Below are 20,604 nucleotides of genomic sequence, written 5' to 3'. Positions count from 1 at the left end.
CAAACATTCTGTCTGCACTGATTGTTCTTTACGTGCAAATCAGAAAAAATTCAGTCCATTTTCTAAAGAGAGATCTTGAAATAGAGGTGTATCTCATGTAAAGGAAAGGAAAAAGTATATATGCATAAATTCCATCCTGTTAACAGAGGCTTCAAAAAAACAACAACAGGGGCTTCTTAATACACCATATATAGTGATAAGCTGGGTTTTTTTTCACTGCAATCTTGTGCAAAATAGCAGCTTTCTTCCTCCCAAACACTCTGATTTCAGCAGAACCGGTTGCTACAACATTTCTGAGGAAAAGCCCCCGAGGTGTGTATTAGCCTACAGATGTTTAGCCATCAGCTGATCATTTTTTCCCCTATCGCTAACATGTTTATAAAGGCTGCACTTCAAATGTTCATTATCAGTGTCACTAACACAGTTCTGCCTCATATTTCAGTTCGTCTTCTCCCTCACAACCCTATTGTTGTGGTTGTTTAGTTGTTAAGTTATGTCCGACTCTTCGTGACCCCATGGACCAGAGCACGCCAGGCCCTCCTGTCTTCCACTGCCTCCTGGAGTTGGGTCAAATCCATGTTGGTCGCTTCATCCTCTCATCCTCTGTCGTTCCCCTTCTCCTCTTGCCTTCACTCTTTCACAACATCAGGGTCTTTTCCAGGGAGTCTTCTCTTCTCATGAGATGGCCAAAGTACTGGAGCCTCAGCTTCAGGATCTGTCCTTCCAGTGAGCACTCAGGGTTGGTTTCCTTCAGAACGGATAAGTCTGTTCTCCTTGCAGTCCAGGGGACTCTCAAGAGCCTCCTCCAGCACCACCATTCAAAAGCATCAATTCTTCGGCAATCAGCTTTCTTTATGGTCCAGCTCTCACTTCCATACATCAGTACAGGAAAAACCATAGCTTTGACTATGCGGACCTTTGTCAGCAAGGGGATGTCTCTGCTTTTTAACCCTATACCATGAACCCAAAACTCTGGCCTAACTATTCCACCCCGTGTGAACAAGTAGACTATATAATGTGCGACAAACGCACACTAAAATAAATCCGTCTGTGTTGAAAGTGCCACAAGGATCCTGTTTTGCTTTCAGTCTATGGGAAGGCATCCACTTGGCCAGCTGTTTTCAAGAGCCTTTATGGCCTTACCCCGGAGTAATCTCGCTGGAATGAGTGGGTTTTTTCCCCTGCTTATGAACTTGCCCAGTTTTTGTCGCCTAAGAGCACTGTACTCCATATTTATACCTATTTTCTAGTTACATTCTTCTTTATCAGTTATTTAAATGGTTTAGACTTTCTGATTCCTATTGTCCATGAAAACTCTTCATTGCGGCTGTTGCGTGGTTCGTGTTATTGCCAGTGTTTCCCCCCCCCCTCGCTCCGCCACTAGTTGGGTGGGATGATTAAATGAACAAGCAAGCAAACAAATGCAATCGAGCTGAACTGCATTGGTGGGAGAAACGTCGATCATCTTTTTGACCCCGCCCCTAAAGCGGAGCGCTGGCATCCTATTCCGACGTGTTTTTGGCGCCACCTAGTGGTGAGAACTTTGGCAGGTTTGCAGAGCTCGCGTTTGCCCGTCTCCGTTCAAATATTCAGGGCTTCCTATACGTTTTGTCGTCTGTTGACTTTGCTTTCGGATTTTATTTTATTTTTCAGCTGCAATGCGTGTCAGTCACAAAACGTTACCTCCAACCTCCTCTGCAGGATCGGACCCCAAGGTCTATTCAAGCCCCCACACTCCCATTCCGACATTCCCTGCCCCTCCCCAGTTGTTGCCAACTTTTTAAAACCAGCTGCGCTCCTGTGCCTTTAAGAAAGCCTCACCCCCCCCCCCTACACCTCGAAGGTTCACCAAAGAGGGCGGCACTTTCTTCCCGTGAAACTGATGGAGGAAATAAAAGTTTCCAAACCGGAGCGAAGTGGACCTTAAAAAGGCACAGGATCCGCGCTTTCGAAAAGTTGGCTGTCTTGTGATGGAAGGGGAACAGAAAAAGAGACTTTGGAACCCCCTGCTAACTTCCTGTGCGGTCTTGCAAGGAGGGTCAGGGGGTGGGAGGGGCGCCTCGTGCAGATCATGTGAGGATGAGTGAGATAAAAGGGTTTTTTTCAGCAGAAAGGACGCGGCGCGCTTGCTTTTTCTTTCAATTTCTTGCGTGGCTTTTCGTACTTCTGCTGCGGGGTTTGTGTGTGCGCGCAACATGGGCTTTTCCGGGCTTTTTTGCAGCGCTGTGCTCCTTGCCCTCGTGGCTCCTGCTCAGGCAGGTAAGTGGCAGGTCTCCCTTAGCTTAAATCCTTGACTTGTGAGCTGCAGTTTTTTTTTAAAGGTTTGAAAGCAGTTATATAGGTTGGGAACCCACTAAAATCTCTCTTTCTCTGTGTGTGAGTGCTAAAGTTTGTTTGGGGCCAGAAAGTAGAATGAACTCGAGAAAGAAAGAAAAAAACCCAATTCCTTGAGTTCACCTCCAACTTCTTTGTATTCAGAGGTAGACTGCTATTGCCTATGGAGGTTTTGCTCGGCTTTCTCGACTAATCGTTCTGGGTAGACCTCTCTGAGCCTCCAGGGCTTCGGCGCTAATCTTTTTCTTGGGAAGGGGAGCAGCCGAAATCTGCAGGCAGACATTAAGATCAGCTCTAATGACACCAAACTATATAAGCTTTAGCAAGGGAGTTGGGTGTTGTTTTGTTTTTTTTAAGCATGAACATCCAAAAAGGTGGATGGATGTTTTGAGCCACCCAGACTGAACTGGTTCCCAGAATGGAGAGTGTAGGGTGTCAAAGGGAATCCTATTGGGTTGCAGGCTTAAAATTAAAGGGGCGTTGCTTGGAGATTTGTGCAGTGGTGATTGTCCTTGACAGCTTGAAAAAAGTTACTTTTTTTTGCTCTCGGGCTCCCAGAATCTCACAGCCCGCATTATAATTTGGGAAGTAACATTTATGCGCCAGGGTGGAGGAAAATGTGAAGACCAGGAAGGCAGAGTTTTTTTGTGTGTGTGTGTGTATCCCTCCTCTCCTCCTTTTAAAATACAGTGGTGCCTCGCATAGCGACGTTAATCCGTGCAGCAAAAATTGCTGCAAAGCTATTTCGTCGCTATGCGATTTTTAAAAGCCCATAGGAACACATTGAAACCCCTTCAATGCGTTCCTATGGTCAAAAAACTCACCTTAAAGCGAAGATCCTCCATACGGTGGCCATTTTCGCTGCCCGGTAGGCGAGGAATCCGTCCCTAAACACAGCGGGCGGCCATTTTTTTTTTAACCCGGCAGCCATTTTGGAACCGCCGATCAGCTGTTGGAAAATCATCGCTATGCGATGATCGGTAACTGAAACAGGGTACGGATCATCGCAAAGCGATTTCCCCCATTTAAAACATTGCAGTGTGATCGCAAAAACTTTGTCGCTATGCGGTTTCCTCGTTAAACGAGGCGCCCGTTAAGCGAGGCACCACTGTAGCATCTACCTTGCTGAAAAATTCCAGAGAACTCTGGAATTTTTGTGTCATGATAGTTGATCTTAATTACCTGCCTGTGGATTTTTGATGACCCCCTTTGTAAGAAAAAGATTAGTGCCAAATCCATGGAGACCGGAGGACAACCAATGACTATTACTCAGGAAAGACAAATGGAACAGACATATGCAGTAGCAGTCTACCTTCGAACACAATTGATGCTTTCACAGCCACCTTTTCACTCCCCAGACACTGAAGGAGCAATTCTTCCTGCCTTGTACTGACAGCCGGAGAGGTCTACGTCATAAAGAAGCCTCACATAACATTAAGTTTCCTGTATTCCTAAGAATGGCCCTTCCTTGATGCCTCTTTGATTTCTTTGCCATCTGGCAAGGTTTCGAACCCCAACTCCGGTTTGAAAATCAGGACTGGTTCCTGGAATACATAATGTGCCAACAGAGGCAAGGGTGTCTGAGCATGCACAGAGTGCCATCTCAGCTTTCCCTCTGTTCCTCTGCCAAGTTGAAGTCGGCTTGCTTCCAAACGCTGGGGATTGCAGAAGAAGGTACCTGGGGTTGATTCTAAGCCCGCTTGAGCCCCCCAACCTTGCTCTGTCCCTCCAAAAATAAACAAGACATTAAGATTTCTGCAGGGCACACGTCAGTTTTTGAAATAAACTTTGATTGTAGCGCCATGCGAGATGGAGGAGGCTGGACCTGCCTCGCTCACCCGCAGAGAACTCTGTGATCAGCAGCATCATTGTCTTTATTTTCACCAAACAATCTTGGCACCATGGTGTCGACACACCGCGGTTATGCGTGATGGGAAATCACCTAAGCGCAAGCCTGTTCTGGGCCTCATCCAGACAGCAGCTCAACTTCTCTCCAACCAGCTTGAATGTCACTTCCGGATTTGTGGCTAGGAACGAGCAAGCCATTGCGAGAGAGCTCAAAGCTCTGCACCTCCAGTGGCTGAACAATGTCTTTTGTCTTGTTTTGTGGGTTGAGGGTAGCGTGATTCGCCTCTTCCGGAAACACCAGCAAAACAACCGGTGTCACCTTAAAGACGAAGAAGCTTGGTCAAATGCACACGATTTAACAAGTTCTTAAAGAATTGCTTAACAAGAGCCACAGGAATCGTTCTGCCTTCATCTCTTTGTTGCACCAGGTCAACTAGGTAGCGAGAGGATGCAAAAACCTGCTAAACCTGTTTTCTCCATGCAACCCCTGTCAAGGACAGCAGTTCGGCTTTCAGGACCCCTTTGCACTTTCTCCTGCTGAATGCCTTGAAATGATTTTTTTTTTTTTTTTGCATTTGACCTTCGCAAAATAATGAATGCATTTTTTAAAAAAAATATTCTTGCAAAAATTATTTATCAAAATAACGGTAGTAGCGCTTCACAAGAAAACGACACACACACACATATACATAGTAAAGAGAGATTACATTTCGTAGGTGGATCAACGCCCTTAAAAACCCGTGCTTTGTGGAGTGAACTACCAGCTGAGATGTGCTGGCTTCTGTTTATCACAATATTCAAGAAATCTGAAGAACTTAAGCTATTCTGCTCTGTGAATCCCTGAACTTCTGCTGCACAGCTAAAAGGATGTTATCAAAATTCAAAACTCTTCATCCTGACCATGCTAGACAGGGGATGCTTAGAGTGAGAGTTCCCAGACTCTTAACTTTATGCAGATACAGTGGTGCCTCGCTTGATGAGAATAATTCGTTCCATTGAAATCGCTGTTAAGCGAAATCCTCGTCAAGCGAAACAAAAAAGCCCATTGAAATGCATTGAAAATCGGTTCAATGCGTTCCAATGGGCTAAATACCTCAACGTTCAGCGAAGATCCTCCATAGGGGTGGCCATTTTCGGTGCCTGTAAAGCGAGGAATCCGTCCTAAATCACAGCAGGGAGCCATTTTGCACAGCGGGCGGCCATTTTAGAGCCACCGATCAGCTGTTTTAAAATCGTCGTCTAGCGAAAAATCGGTTCCCGAAGCAGGGAACCAATCATTGTTAAGCGATTTTTCCCTATTAGAACATCGTTTCACGATCACAAAAAATTCATTGTCAAGCAGTTTTGTTCTTTAACGAGGTAATCGTTAAGCGAGGTGATTTTTGCAGAATTCCAAATCTCATTTCCACTTTGCGTTTTCCCCTCCTGCTTCCAGGCAGGAACTTCCGCCTGTTCCGCCAGTATGTCCTGCAGCGCCAAGAGGAGCAGGCGTCGAAAGAGGCTTATTCCCGCTTGCAGCGTCTGGAACGGAGACCGGGCCCGATGGCGCCATGGGACCAGGTTATGGAGGGCTCCATCCGCCAACCCCTGGACCACTTCAATAGGGAGGTCCATCAAATGTTCAACCAGGTGAGAAGGGGCAGACCCTCTTCAGCTTTGCTGCTTGCTTGTTTCCCTTCATTTCCCCCCATGACAAACTGGCAGCCATGTTGCTCGCCGTTTGTGGGCAGAGCAAACGGGCAGAATAGGAAAGGTCCCTGCCTGAAGGAGCTTACATTCTCTGCCTGATCCTGAGTGGGATGGGAAGAACGGCCAAACAGCAGCGGGAGGAGAGATAGAGTTAGATGCTAGAGAGTGGCATGAATCAGAATACCAGCGGCTCGTGATGGTTCACGGCTTCCCACGAACCACAAACTGCGAACTATCTGTCGTCAAGTCGTCTCCGACTCTTCGTAGCACGCTATCGGGAACTGTCCCCCCCCAAAAGCGAACACGTTTGTGGTGTTTCTGATTCACGCTGGGGGCCGAGGGGAGCCGGCCCGGCCGCTTCGGATTCTGGCTGCAGACCTTGGATTAGTTACCCCCTCTCTTTCTAGAAGTCTGATGTAGATGTCGTCTTGTTCTGGTGGCCGATGTGTTCAGGCAGCGCTTCCAGCTTCAGTTTTTCAGGACTTTGAAACAGCTACAGTGTATTTCCTTCCACCTTTGCATGAATGATTTTTCCCTCCTTCTTCGCTGACTGTAAAAGCTGTTCTCAGCAACTTATGAAGTTTAAAAATGGGAAGGTTGTTCCCTGCACGCCTGTCATCTTGTCTGTTTTCAATTCGCAGCGGTTCTGGGTGAACACACAATACTGGCAAATCCCCAGCAGTCCTGTCTTTCTCTACATCGGGGGAGAGAGTGGCTTAAGCGTCTTTTCTGTGCTAGCAGGTAGATTTTTATTTTATTTTATTATTTTAAACATTGATAGCCCACCCTTTTTCTTTTCTTTAGAAAAAAAAAAGTGATTAAAAAAATTATAGCCCACCTTGTGTCACAGAATCTCATGTCAGGGTTAGTTAGCTAGTTAGCTAGTTAGTTAGTTAGTTACTTACTTAGTTAGTTAGTTAGTTAGTTAGTTAGTTAGTTAGTTAGTTAGTTAGTTAGTTAGTTAGTTAGTTAGTTAGTTAGTTAGTTAGTTAGTTAGTTTTAGTTTTCCCTGAAAATAAGACCTAACCTGATAATAAGCCCTAGTATGATTTTTCAGGATGCTTGTAATATAAGCCCTACCCCAAAAATAAGTCCCAGTTAAGTGAAACCCTGCCCTCCATCCTTGTGCAGCAACCAGAAGAAGATGACATTACTGTATTTGAATAAATGTAGATTGTTGTACATGCAGAGAGAAAAAAATCCCCTGAAAATAAGCCCTAATGTATTTTTGGAACAAAAATTAATATAAGACCCTGTCTTTTTTTGGAGCAACTAGGTAGGTAGGTAGGTAGGTAGGTAGGTAGGTAGGTAGGTAGGTAGGTAGGTAGGTAGGTAGGTAGGTAGATTATCTATCTATCTATCTATCTATCTATCTATCTATCTATCTATCTATCTATCTATCTATCTATCTATCTATCTATCTATCTATCTATCTATCTATCTATCTATCTATCTATCTATCTATCTATCTATCTATCTATCTATCTATCCATCCATCCATCCATCCATCCATCCATCCATCCATCCATCCACCCACCCACCCACCCACCCACCCACCCATCCATCCATCCATCCATCCATCCATCCAGGGAATGTCCCCCCACCGCCTTTCTCCAAGTTGGTGGACATCAGTAGAATAAAACATTTAAAAGCTTAAAAAAAACCAGTAAGCGTACAAACATTGAAAAGAATCAAGCAAATACCATGCTGAAAATGGTAAACAGCCTCAAATGGTATCTCTCTTTCCCGAAGGTCCGTGCCTTGATTCTTGATAACCCCAACGGACACTTTGTTTGTGATCTCCCCCCCCCCCCCGTTTTCAGGGCATCATGTCGACCTGGCGGAGAAGTACGGGGCTCTTGTGGTGGCCTTAGAGCACCGTTTTTACGGCGCCAGCCTCAACCCCGACGGCCTGCAGGATCGCAACCTCCAGTTCCTCTCTAGCCAGCAAGCGTGAGTTGCAAATGTCACTCAGTGGGTCGAGAAGGGATAAAGTGGGACCATGCCCACGTTCTGTCCACAAGGTAGTCGATTTGCTGGGAGTAAACACCGTGGGCTGCCAACTTTCCAATATTTGGGGCTAGGATATCCCTACTTCGGCTGCGTAATTCCTGCACATTTCAGCATATTTTGGACAATTTATTCTCTTTACAGGGTGGGGCGAGAGGGTCCTTCTCCTCGAGAACTTAATTAAGCCTTCCTGGCTTCTGAGATTTCACCAATCAAAGCTTATGCCCTTCCACAGTTTTCATTGCTGTGAAAACTAGCAGCTGAGATTGTGTGTGTTTTTTTTAAAAAAAAAAAACAATGCTCTTATGTTCCTTTCTCAAAAAGACATGACTAAGCAGTTCGATAAACGGAAAGAAATCAGATGGGACTGAAAAACAAACACTAGAAGTTGTGTCAAGCTGACTGCTGTGTTCCGTCTTGCGTCCCGGGCTTATTCTGCACTTGAGCAGAAAGATGGGACATGTACAGACTTGTGTTTGGGGGGCAGAGTTGAGCTTCAGTGCCAGGATCACATTACCTGGTTTGAGAATTATTGCTTCTGGCGAGGCTGAAGCAAACCGTAGATGGAGGAAGTCATTTTCTTAAGGCACAACCACGAAAGGGACGGGTGAGCACAATTCAGAGCGCTGGTTTTCACCTAAAAAGCCCTAAATGGTTTGGGCCCAAGCTATCTCGAGGACCACGTCTCCCTTGATGAACCTGCCCGGTTGTTAAGATCATCAGGGGAGGCCTTTCTCTTGGTGTCATCATCCTCACGCTGCACTTGGTGAGGACCCGGGAGAGGGCCTTCTCTGTGGCCGCTCCCAGAGACTCTGGAACTCCCTCCCACTGCAGGCCAGCCTGGCCCCCTCTTAGCTGTCCTTCCTCCAGCAGGCAAAGACCTTTCTCTTCAGGCTGGCTTTCCCTCCATGATGGGCTGCCTGAGTGGGATTTTTAATTGGGTTATTATGTTTTACCGCATTGACTGTGTTTTTAGTATTGCTTTTGTTTACTATTTTCAGAGGGGTATTTGTTTTTAGTCTTGGTATACTTACTGTTTTTAGCTTTTAAATGTGGTCTTTTAACCACGTGAACCACCTTCTTATGCTCATTGTTTTTAGCCTTAAATATTATATTTTAATGAAGTGGGCTGCATGGAGTCCTTTTTAAGGAGAAAGGGTGGGGTGAGAAATATATTAAATAAAATAAATAAATACATAGTGGCATGCCTTGGTGTTTCAGCGATGCCGCAAAACATTTTGAAACGGGGCTGCAGGAAGAGGGTGGTCTTTGTTACCCCTTGACCCCAGCCAGGCCTTGAGAGAATGCCATCGGACATTTTCCGAGGACCACGTTGCCACCTTCTCCCTCCTCAGGTTGTCCGACCTAGTGTCCTTTCACCGGCTGGTCACCCAGAAATACAGTCTGACAGCAAACAATACCTGGATTTGCTTTGGAGGTTCATACCCAGGTTCTTTGGCAGCTTGGTTCCGACTCAAGGTAAGATCCAGAGGAATTTTGGACCTTCTCCAAAGGCGCTGGAAGATTCTGGTGGCTTGGGACAGGAACCAGCCGGCCTGTAACCAGAAAGAAGATCAGGTTCACAGGATCACAGATTTCTAACCCCAACCGTGGATTTAGATTGACCTTCCTTAAATCAAGTGCCCTTTAGCTGTTTTGGACTGCAGCTCCTATCATCCACACAAACCAAAAGCTGTGCAGGGGATGATCCCAAGATAAGTTTTCTGCCATCTTCAGCTTCTTCCACCCCTCCCTCTTTTTTTTCCAGTTTCCCCATCTGGTTTTCGCTGCCGTCGCATCTTCTGCTCCAGTCCGAGCCCAGCTGGATTTCACCGGATACAATAAAGTAAGGCGTTCTCCAGGTCCCCAATAACCTTTCTGCCTTCTAGGGTGCAACTTGGTCAGCCAAACGTCCCTCCCCCCCAAAGTTGGATCCAGGCAAGGGGAAAGATTTATCTCCTAGATTTTACTTCCAAGAAGACACACACTTCTCTCGTTTTTACCTCATTTTAGCTGAACCCTAATCCCATTGGAGACAAGTTTTTTTTCATATCATGATCTTCCTTTCATGGTTATAGCCCCTGCTACAACCCCTACCAGTTGAGATGTGTGGGGCTCTGTCCCTCCCAATATTCAAGAAATTACTCAAGACAAGAATTATATAAGGCAGCCTTTTACCTTCACATGAAGGCCGCCTAGAGTGGTCTTATAGGCCAGATGGGCGGGGTATAAATCGAATGAATGAATGAATGAATGAATGAATGAATGAATGAATGAATGAATGAATGAATGAATGATGTTAAGTTTAATGTTTGAACCGGATGGATGGATGGACGGACGGACGGACGGACGGACGGACGGACGGACGGACGGACGGACGGACGGACGGACGGACGGACGGACGGACGGACGGGAGAGGGAGGGAGGGAGAGATGGGTAGATAGACAGGCAGACGAATGGATGGATATTAAAGAACATCCTCTATTTTTTAAAAAAATACGTGTTGTCTGATCAGGTTTCTTATTCATAGGTTAAGGATCTCCATAGTTTGATGTCAACCTGTTTTTGCTCTTGAGCTGGGTTCAAACTATCGCAAACTATTTCAGCAGCCCTACGGGTAGAAGTTATATTTGGCATGCCAAGGCCCCCAGGTTATTGCTGGAGTATCTTTTGTAGAGAGCGTAGTGGGGCAGAAAAGATACTCGAGAGAGACCCACTGTCTTTCTAAGTCCTTGATATGGGGGGGGGACCTCCTTAAGCTTGTTCACCCTCTGCCCCTAAACCTTTTCTCATTTCTTCTAGGTTGTCGCTGCAAGCCTCTCAAATCCAGTGGTTGGTGGTTCCAAAGAGGTTCGTGTTCTAAACTGGAAAACTAAATAAAATCTCACAGGTTTGACTATTGGGCTCTTTCTATTGCTCCAGAGAGCTGCTAGTCTAGCTGGGAATCACAAAGTTTGAGACAAGGGGTTTTTTTTGGATCCACTCGCAGACATGCTGAGGATTCTGGGAGTGGTTGTCCATAAAGTCCATCACACACATCCCTCTGATTTCCACAAGGTTGACACACTCTTTCTGACTGCCTATTGGGTAAGAGTGGGGGCTCTGAGGCACAAGGGGCTTCTAGTTGAGATTGCTTGATGGCGGAGAACCTATTGGGGGAATGGGGTTTCAGCACCGTGGACAGCTCCGGCAAGGGTCAGATGAAATTCCAGATTCACTGCCGCCAGCAAAACCTTAATTTAGTCTCCACTGCCTGGCTTTAAAATCTTGGAATCTTAAACCTGCAGAAGGAGGCACAGTGGGGAATTGAACTCCCAACCTCTGGCTTTGCAGTCAGAGACCTAAACCACTGAGCTGTCCGGCAGTTCTACTTGGCCACTAGACCACAGTGTCTTTCATGAAAACCTAAGGTATCTCAGATCTATCTGGCTGATGCCTCGGACTAGGGAAATACAATGGACCCTCTGACCCAGTCTGGGCCCAAGTGAAGGGGTGCACGGATTGGTGCCTGACCTTCTGGTGACACTACAGCTTGATCCATGAGGACATTCATAGATTTCTGAATTTCTATGAAAAACTCCATTCCTGTGAATGGGGAAAGACACATGGGTATGACCGAGGATGGGAGAAGGAGCAACATGGTGCTGGGGATGTTGTAGATCTTTTCAGAGAAAAACACACTGGAGGGTTTTACTTCTGCCCAGAACCACCCTCTTGGCAATGGCAGAGAAGCTTGGGGGTTATGGTTCATGTGCCACCCCTGAGCAAAGAGGAGGAGGAGGAAGAAGGAGCCTCTTCCTTCTCTTAGACCTGCAGATCTGGAAGGGACCCTATGGATCATACAGTCCAGCCCCTGTCAAGGAAGGCCCGGGGGGGGTATGGAAAAGAAAGACAGGCCGTAATGCATCTAGCCATTCAAAGCCCACACACCCACCGTCTCTCTCACACACACTTAAGCCTAGCAACATAACCTTCAGTAATCTAAGACAGATAAGAAAGAAAATACAGTGGTGCCCCGCTTAACGATTATCCCACTTGACGACGAATCTGCTTCACGATGATGTTTTTGCGATCGCAATTGCGATCTTTGCTGGACGAGCAGGTATTTCGCCCATTGGAATGCATTGAACGGTTTTCAGTGTGTTTCAGTGGGCTTTTTTATTTCGCTTGCCGATGATTCCATTCTACAGCGATTTCGGTGGAACGGATTATCCTCATCAAGCAAGGCACCACTGTAGAGTAGAAAGCGAATATGAGGATGGAAGTCTTTCCCTTTGCTCTAAACAAAATGGCCGGCTGTGCCGCTACAAGCTTATGCATACGACACCCCTAGTTTAGCCTACATGATGACCTGAAGACAATGCAAGACCATACATTGAACCACACAGCTTTCCTTTCTCACTCTATGAAGAATCTCCCCCACCTCACTTGTGGTGTTGTGTTTTTTGTCTGCTTTTGCTTTGCCTACAGTGTCTTGAGGCCGTCATGGAGGCCTTCTTGTCCGTGCAGCATCTGGTGCGTGCCGGGCAGTTGACCACGCTGGCGAAGGACTTCCGCTCCTGTGGGGCTCTGGAAGGGTTCAACGACTGCCTCGAGATGCTCAGCAACCTGGCCGACATCTTCATGGGCGCTGTGCAGTACAACAACGAGGGCGGCGCCCTGTGGGGCAATGTGGCCAGCCTGTGCAGGATCATGATCAACAACAACACCGGCTCCCCCTACCAACGGCTTATTGAGGCCAACAACGTAAGGCAACCCTCTTGTTGAATCCCTCGCCTGGTCCCCTCTGGAGACTAGGGAATCCACCTAGGCGACTAGGTGGGCTAGCCTAGGAAAGAGGGGACTGGTGCTCAGACTAATCGGTTTCCATGGCTTCTCTTTCATCTCACAGGTATTCGTGGAGAATTTGAAGTCCACCTGTGTAGAGAACTCGCATGCCAAGACATTGGAGGAACTGCGCAACACTAGCATCACTGGGATAGGTGTGGGGGAGAGACAATGGTACTTCCAGACATGTACAGAGTTTGGGTATTGTAAGTGAACCTAACTATTTTCCCTTACCCTCTCTTTCCTTCCCCACGCTAGCCACACCCAATGAGATTCCGTATGAAGAATCTGATAAGCCCCCTTTTTGCCATCTCTAGAGGGAAACTATAAAAAAACAAGGGTAAGGCCAGTTCTCCAAGTCCTGTTAGGCTTTGTAGTTCCATTAAACCATGCACTGGAAAAGGGCATAATACTCACTCACTTCTTGCCAGCAATCAAAGAGTCTCTGCTGGCACTCTTGAGCACACTGGCGACTCTTCAATTGCTGGCTGGAAGTGAGTGAATGGCTGGCCATTTGCCTTCCACCTGCACAGTTGTGCAACCGGCTTTTAGCCATTATTATAACTCCTGGGATTCCTCCGGCAGGCTTGATAAGGCCGGGAACTGTAGTAGGGGGGAAAAAAAGTCCTCCTTCAAACTCTGCTGCAGTCTCATAATTTGTCACAACCCGGCCTAGTTCCTTCCTAATTACGAGCAGGAGAGCTTTCCCGGTTGTAGGAATGCCTGCAATCCCTCATGGCCCCTGTGATCCTCTTCCCCTCCCGCTCCAGACCAGACCTGCGAGGACCCCACCTGCCCCTTCTCCCACCTCCTGAACCTCACCTTCTCCCTCGACATCTGCCAGCAAGTCTTCAACATCTCCTCCCGCAACACCCAGGATGCTGTCTCATTCACCAACGACTACTACGGAGCCGACCACCCCAAAGCCAGCCGCGTCCTTTTTGTCAATGGTACGGAGGATTTGAGGGGAGAGGGTCAGGAGAGTGGGCCACGGCCAGGCTGTTGCATGCATCGCGGAATTGGGAATATTCCTGTTTTTCTCCCCCAGCTTGTATTGACTGCATAGATACAGCAGGACCCCCTCATCCACAGGATCAGGGTCCACTGATTCATTTGTCCACAGCCTGAAAATATTAAAAGAAAAATCCCCCAAAATACATATTTCTAACAATGAAAAATACATATTTCTAACAGAACTAGCCACTAGAGGGAGCCAGAGATAATGCGATGCATACCGGTTGCTAGAGAGATTGCCACGCTGCCGTTAACAGAACTGGCCACTAGACGGAGCCAGAGGTCAACTATGTATGGGGGTGGCTTGGAAGTGATCCATTGCAGATTTGGGGGGGGGTGTTTCCTGCTGCAACTATTATGGGAAAGTATGCAGGAATGTTGCCAGCTGTTCACTGAGACCTCCTTTGTGTCCCGTTCACAGAGTTTTTTGTACAAATCATGGCACTCAAAAAACTTACTTTTGGACTACGGCTTCCAGAATCCCCCCACTGCCGCCATGAACACCAGGGGGATTCTGGGGGTTGTAGTCTGTAGCATTGTATTTCTCTTCCCCATCACTTCTTTAGATCCTTAATTTCTGAGCTTCGTCTCACTCATTGGGTCAGAATCCCTAATCTTTCTTTTTTCTTTTTTACTTCCTTTCCTTACTCGTCCCCTGCCCTCTCTCCAGGCGACATCGACCCGTGGCATGCTCTGAGCATCGTCAAGAACCAGTCCCGTTCTGAGCTGGCCCTTTTAATCAATGGCACGGCGCACTGTGCTGACATGATATCACCCAAGCCCACCGACCCACAGCCACTGATCCAAGCCAGAGAGGTGAGCAGGTGGCTTTGGGGCTGAAAGAAACGCCAATGGAAAAAAGCAGCTAAAGTTTCTACAGGGGTGGATGAAGAGAGAGATTTTTTTTAAAACCCTAAATTTTTCTTTAAAGAGAAACTGCCTATGTCTTCTTTTAAAGCAGAATTACGCGATCGCCCTTCTGTTTTAAAAGCAATGTGGGCTGTGGACTTCCAGTGTGCATTTTTCCTTAAAGAAAATTCAACACACACACACTCTCTCTTTTTTTTATCTGCCACCCCTGAGATGTTGAAATTTGGTGGGTGGATCAGCCATTGCAGCCGAAATGACAGAATGAAGTGGGGAGGGCATATTAGCTAGCATGTCTCCCCCCCCGGGGGGGGAGATCAGGTTGTCTAAAGCACTGGTTCTTAACCTTGGGTTACTCAGGAGTTTTGGACTGCAACTCCCAGAAGCCTTCACCACCAGCTGTCTTGACTGGGGTTTCTGGGAGTTGCAGTTCAAAAGCATCCGAGTAACAAAGGTTAAGAACCAGTGGTCTAAAGTTCAGCATCAGATCAGGTTGTCTCAAGTTCTACACACCACACTTTAAGAAGGATGCCAACAAACTGGAGCAAATTCGGAGGAGGGCCACCAGGAGGATCAGAGGATTTGGAAACCTATGAGGAAAGAGTGAAAGAACTCAGCTTGTTTAGGCTTGAAAAAAGAAGGGGGAGAGGGCGATAGGATCGCACTTTTCAAAGACTCGAAAGGTAGCCCTACAGAGGAGGATCTGTTCTCGATCATCCCAGAGGGCAGGACACATAAGAAGAATGGGCTCAAGTTGCAGGAAGCCAGCTTCAGGCTGAATACCAGGGGGGAAAAACTTCCTAACTGTTTGAGCAGTATGACAACGGAGCCAGTGATTTCAGGAGAGGTGGTGAGCAGGGCTCCCACGCTGGAGGCCTTCAAGAGAAAGTTGGACCACCCTCTGTCCGATCCGCTTGGATTTGGATTCCTGCCTTGAGCAGGAGGTGGGACTTGATGGCCTTAAGTGGCCCCCCTTCCCGCTCCACGATTCTGTGATTCTAAAGGAATGTCCAGACCTGTACATATCTCTAGCCCTTTAAAAGGCGTGGGGCCCACACACTCTGAAAGGAGGACGCCAGCCATTAATGTAGGCATCCTTTAGTCTCAAGAGACTATGGTAACATGCTCTGTATTGAGAAGTGTCCTTTCCAGAGCACAAAGCCTGGGTAAGATAATATGGAGGATAGGCTGTTACCCAGGCAGCAAATCCCCCCTCTCCACATCGCTGAAATAGTCCAGTGGAAAGGCACAAGCCAATACAACTGGTTCCAGCGATGTTGCAGGAGTTGGCAGAACAGCACGAATTACCTCCGGGACTCCAGCTCCAGATTTTGCCTCGAGGTTATCTCCTGAAGCCTTTTCCATGAATGGATATAGCCACAAGGCAGTGGAGGTTTGAAATCGGAGTTTTCCTTCTCCTAGACGCCAGCCATTAATCTGTGCCCTTAATCACATACATCTGAAGAGGTCCCCTCTCCACAGGAGCCGTGAGGAAGGGGTTCCAGATGCATCAAAGCGCAACTGGATCAGGCTTCTGTCTTATATGCGTCTGAGGCCCTTCTCTCTGTGGCGCCAACAAGCCCTTCATGCAGTTGCCCAAGATTTGGGAACACGGCCTTGTTTGTGGTGGCACCACATCTTTGGCGTTCCCTCTCGAGGAAACCATATGCAGTCAGTCCTCGCCTTTAGCAGCACATTACCAACTCATTCATTCCCAACTGCATTTTGGTTGATTTTGGTTATTGAGGCTTTTATCCCGTTTCCTGTTGGAGCAGATCACGTACTAAATACAACTTGTTGGCTATTTTTTTTTTTACATTTAGATGGGCTGCTTTCTATTTTCAAGCCCTTTATCCATTTTTTCAAGGGTTTTTATTTTACCATGAAAAGCACCCTGGAAATCAAGTCCAGAGGTGAGAGCAATACAAAACAACAGAGGCAGCTGCTGAATTTCTTACGGTTTCTGCCGGCCAGGGAAATGGGACCTTTTCCAAGCTGTAGGACAATGGGGGGTGGTGGGGAAGGATGTCTCGGAAGGCCGATGAGAGACATAAATGGGCCAAATAAATAAATAAATGGGATCTAAACATTGTAAAATAAATCGAGAGAATTTGCTTGTAGTGGATTGGGCTTTTTGAGTTTGGAGGTGGGCTTCCTGTTGAGAGATACAGGACATTCTCTCTCAATGGTAGGGTAACAAGTGACTAACCCTCAGCGTTGTTTTTACCCCCCAGAAAATCACCTCTCAAGTGGGTGAATGGCTGAACTTGGCGAAAAAGATCTCTCGAGATGGCTGAGCCGTCCAGCGGGAAGACCTGTGACTTTAAACTGAAGGAGCCTTTGCCTGCATCCACCGTGGAACTGCTGAACGACATTGTTCCGACCTCTTGTCTTTGACTCTTACAACATAGGAACTGTGATTTTAATTTTTTTTAATGGTACCTGTGCATCGCCTTGGGACCGCTGCTTCTCCCACAATGCTTTTTTTTAAAAACATGTTTACACTTCAAAATATTTTTGCATCACTTTGAGACTAATTCAAACAGCACAGCGTTTGTGATTTCTTTGCTTTATTGTATATGTTTTGCACTTTACTTTAAAAATACAGATTTTTTAAATATAATTCATTTGCCCTTCTTGATCTTATGGGGCTCTGTCGACAAAGCTAAGGAAGCGTGTATAAGGAGGGTGGAATTAAGGCTCAACTATAGTCCCAGCCTGCACTTTCAGAAGGTCATTTCAAAAGATCCTGCCGAGCAGAAACGCATAGCTGTGTCGATATCTCCTGTGTGGTGCTGGTTATCGGCAAGCAGATGCTCTTTTGAGAAGTTTTCCATCTCCTGGTTTAGCTCCTTCAGGTCTTGGATCTCGAGTGCGAGGTTATAGAGCTGGTTGAAAAGGGCCAGGTCCGTCAGGCGCAACCTGTGCTGGAATAGCAAAGGAAATCTAGATTTCAGCCTTTAGTAATATTTGTATTTATCAGACACTACAGAGAAAGCTAATATATTCCTGCCCCAGGAAGCTTAGAACCCATATTTGAACAATAATTGTGACCCGTGGGGGGGGGGGGGGGTTAAACAAAAAGAGGAAGGCAGAATCGGAGCAAAGAAGCAACTACAGCAGGACTCGCTATCGGCAGGATCACTATCCATTGATTCACTTCTCTGCTGCCTGAAAATACTAAATGTTTTTTAAAAAACAGAAATGTGCATTTCCAGGGTGTATTTACCAGAACTGGCCACTAGTGGGTGCCAGAGACCATTCAATGTATAGCATTCCATACATTCCATTTTTCTTGGCATCTGCCGGTGGGGGGAGGGGCTTGGAACTGATCCCCTATATGAACCATGCTGTCCTAATATAGTTACAAATAAGTTAGGGAACTGTAACTAGTTTCTTTTGGATGGCCGCTTTTTGGATGACATATTACAGGGGTGTTTGAAGTGGGAGAGTTTAATCCACAAAAGCGCGCAGAAGGGGCCACAATAATTTTTTTTTGTAAACCACTTCCTGGGAAAGGCGTCGTTTGGTGTAGCAGTTCTTGGCGGGAACGCCCAGCTTTTAGAGAGCGGAGAGTGGGCTCTGGAGAGTCCGAGGATTGGTGGCCACAATAGATCAGCAGAAAGGAGAACATTTGTGGAAGAAGCAACCACAGTTGCAACCGTTTCTGAATCATCTCTTTTGCAGTACCTCTTGAACACTGTTTTAATAGCAAACACTATACATAGCATGGTCTCTGGCACTTTCTAGTGGCCACCTTGGGTAACTTCATCATTAGAAATATCTATTTCAGATATTTTTCTTTTAATATATTCAGATTGTGGATGAGTGAGTCAGAGGATACCGATCCCACAGATAAAGGGGTCCTACTGTACTCTGGCTTATTCTTTTTCTGTTGTACTCCGGCATGTATGTAAAGGTAAAGGTAAAGGTTCCCCTTGACAATTTTTGTCCAGTCGTGTTCGACTCTAGGGGGCGGTGCTCATCCCTGTTTCCAAGCCGTAGAGCCAGCGTGTTTGTCCAAAGACAATCTTCCGTGGTCACATGGCCAGTGCGACTTAGACACGGAACGCTGTTACCTTCCCACCGAGATGGTCCCTATTTATCTACTTGCATTTGCATGCTTTCGAACCGCTAGGTTGGTGGGAGCTGGGACAAGCGATGGGCGCTCACTCCGTCCCGTGGATTCGATCTTAGGACTGCTTGGTCTTCTGACCCTGCAGCACAGGCTTCTGCGGTTTAGACCGCAGCAGCACCACGTCCCTTAACATGTATGTAGTGATTTGTTAATAAATATTTACTATGGTTGTTACGAGCTGAGGATTCAAACCCCTGGCCCTGGGCTCCATAAGCCAAGGCACCAACTTACGGAGCTAGAGAGGTTCACATAGTGGTGATGCATTATTTATATGTGTCGGTATGGTCCAGTTCTATCGATTCAACCCCCAAACCCACAGGGTCCAGTAGGAAATGAAATCTTCCAAGCACCCTCTATCCCCACTCCTCGGATGATGACGAAGAACTTACCATTTCTCTGTGCAACCAGGCAATCTTCTCTTGCAAACTGGCATGGCTGCCCTTAGGTGGCTTGGCTACTTCCTGCTCCTCTTGACCAGGGAGAGGAGACGGAGGTGAGCTGGACTCCCGAAACACTTTTGGCAAAGGAGGCAGTCCGCTCAAAGGAGAGTCCTCCTCGTGAGTCGAGGGCCAGGCGTCCATGGGAAGGATTCTCTGTTCTTAGGAAATGAGAAAGGGTCGCTTAGGATTTTCTTTCAAAGAGTTTGCACCGTCCTAGTGTGTCTTCACGCACCTCTTCACGGCGAGGGATCCAATTATCTTTATGGTGCGGCAGCACAGAATGAGTTCAGAGTAGAGCGGAAGGAGGCAGAAGACCAGCTTGGGCATCCAGAGAACAGGGAAGCCATCACTGAATGGGAGCTGGCCTGTACGTGGCGGTGAAAGGAATGCAGTTAACTAAGTCCGCTGGTGCTTTCTTTTCCGGGCGCTGGAGCCTGCTGTCATCTCTAGACTCGGGAGAAGATACAAAGGGAGTCAGGTGGTCATTTCACCTGAGCAGGTAAATATGAGCTGTGGCCTGCTCCTCTGAAACCTCAAAAAAGCCTTCCCGAGACTCTTCGGAGCTAATTCTGTTTGCAGCCACTCTTGGTAGCAGGAATGGCTCCGAAAACCTGGGAGGAAATAACACACCTCCGTCTCCAAGCTGCCCGTTCAAAGTTCAGAGGCAAATGGGTGTTGTTCTAATTCACACACCCTTGCTTTCTCTTTTTTTCTTCCCCTACAAGAGAATAGAAGGTCCTGTCAGGTCACAAAAGGCAAACCACTCCCCCCCCCCCGTCATATAACAATCAGAGGACATCTTATGAAAGTGGAGGAGTGACAGACGGAAGTAATTAATCAGAGGAGCGTTGACTGAAAGAATTGCACAGCCATGGGGTGTGTGACTGCGGGTGGCTTAAATAGCTTGTTCATAAAAGATTAAGCACATTCACCGAAGGGGTGAATCTATCGGTAGCTGCCAGTTACTACAGGTTGTTATAGGAATCTAGAAGAAGTAAAAAGTACTGAAGCCTCTAAACTTTGTACATTTTTCGAATTTCTATTGATTCCCGTCCTTCTCAACCAAGTTTCACAACAGCTAACTTTCTGACCCCACTGAGCGTATTCCGGAGCCTTTTATTTATTAAAAGTATTTGTTCTTTGCTTCTCAGCCCAGAACTGGGATGCACTGGTGAAATACAACAAGCAAAAAAGATAAAACACATTCTTTAGAAAGAGAGAAAAGGAACTGGAAATTTTTAATAGCCAAGCCCCCTCTGTTTACAGCTTCTCCAACAAGGTTAGGCAACTTGTAACTCTCCAGATGTTGTTAGACTCCCAACTCCCATCAGCCCCAGCCAGCCTTGCCAGTGCTGAAGAATACTAGAAGCTGTAGTCCAAAATCATCTGGAAAGTTGTTCTACTTTGAGTGCTCCTGTTTTAGCTGTTTATTATTTT

General features: G+C 46.8%; 2 protein-coding genes across 3 annotated transcripts; one reads left to right on the top strand and one right to left on the bottom strand.

Moving 5' to 3' along the window:
- Positions 1-980: 980 nt before the first annotated feature.
- Positions 981-17,212, top strand: PRSS16 (serine protease 16). Of its 2 annotated transcripts, none has more exons than XM_072979488.2 (12): positions 981-2,259; positions 5,618-5,811; positions 6,513-6,612; positions 7,695-7,824; positions 9,237-9,360; positions 9,650-9,727; positions 10,684-10,731; positions 12,352-12,627; positions 12,773-12,914; positions 13,479-13,658; positions 14,393-14,538; positions 16,824-17,212. In XM_072979488.2, exons 1-12 carry the CDS (start codon positions 2,196-2,198, stop codon positions 16,884-16,886), a joined length of 1,545 nt encoding a protein of 514 aa, XP_072835589.2. In that variant the 5' UTR covers positions 981-2,195; the 3' UTR covers positions 16,887-17,212. The 2 variants fall into 2 exon arrangements, with proteins under 2 accessions (XP_072835589.2, XP_078236223.1); XM_078380097.1 differs by having other exon boundaries at positions 981-2,263; positions 5,622-5,811.
- LOC144584281 (uncharacterized) lies at positions 17,010-20,064 on the bottom strand. Its single transcript, XM_078380098.1, has 2 exons — positions 19,117-20,064; positions 17,010-17,516 (listed from the first exon to the last, which is right to left on the bottom strand). The coding sequence occupies exons 1-2, from the start codon at positions 19,306-19,308 to the stop codon at positions 17,316-17,318; spliced, it is 393 nt and encodes a 130-aa protein (XP_078236224.1). The 5' UTR covers positions 19,309-20,064; the 3' UTR covers positions 17,010-17,315.
- Positions 20,065-20,604: the final 540 nt, after the last annotated feature.

This window comes from Pogona vitticeps, chromosome 9 (assembly GCF_051106095.1).
Source record: "Pogona vitticeps strain Pit_001003342236 chromosome 9, PviZW2.1, whole genome shotgun sequence".
NCBI classification, from domain to species: Eukaryota; Metazoa; Chordata; class Lepidosauria; order Squamata; family Agamidae; genus Pogona; species Pogona vitticeps.
This window is presented reverse-complemented; position numbering and strand designations above follow the sequence as displayed.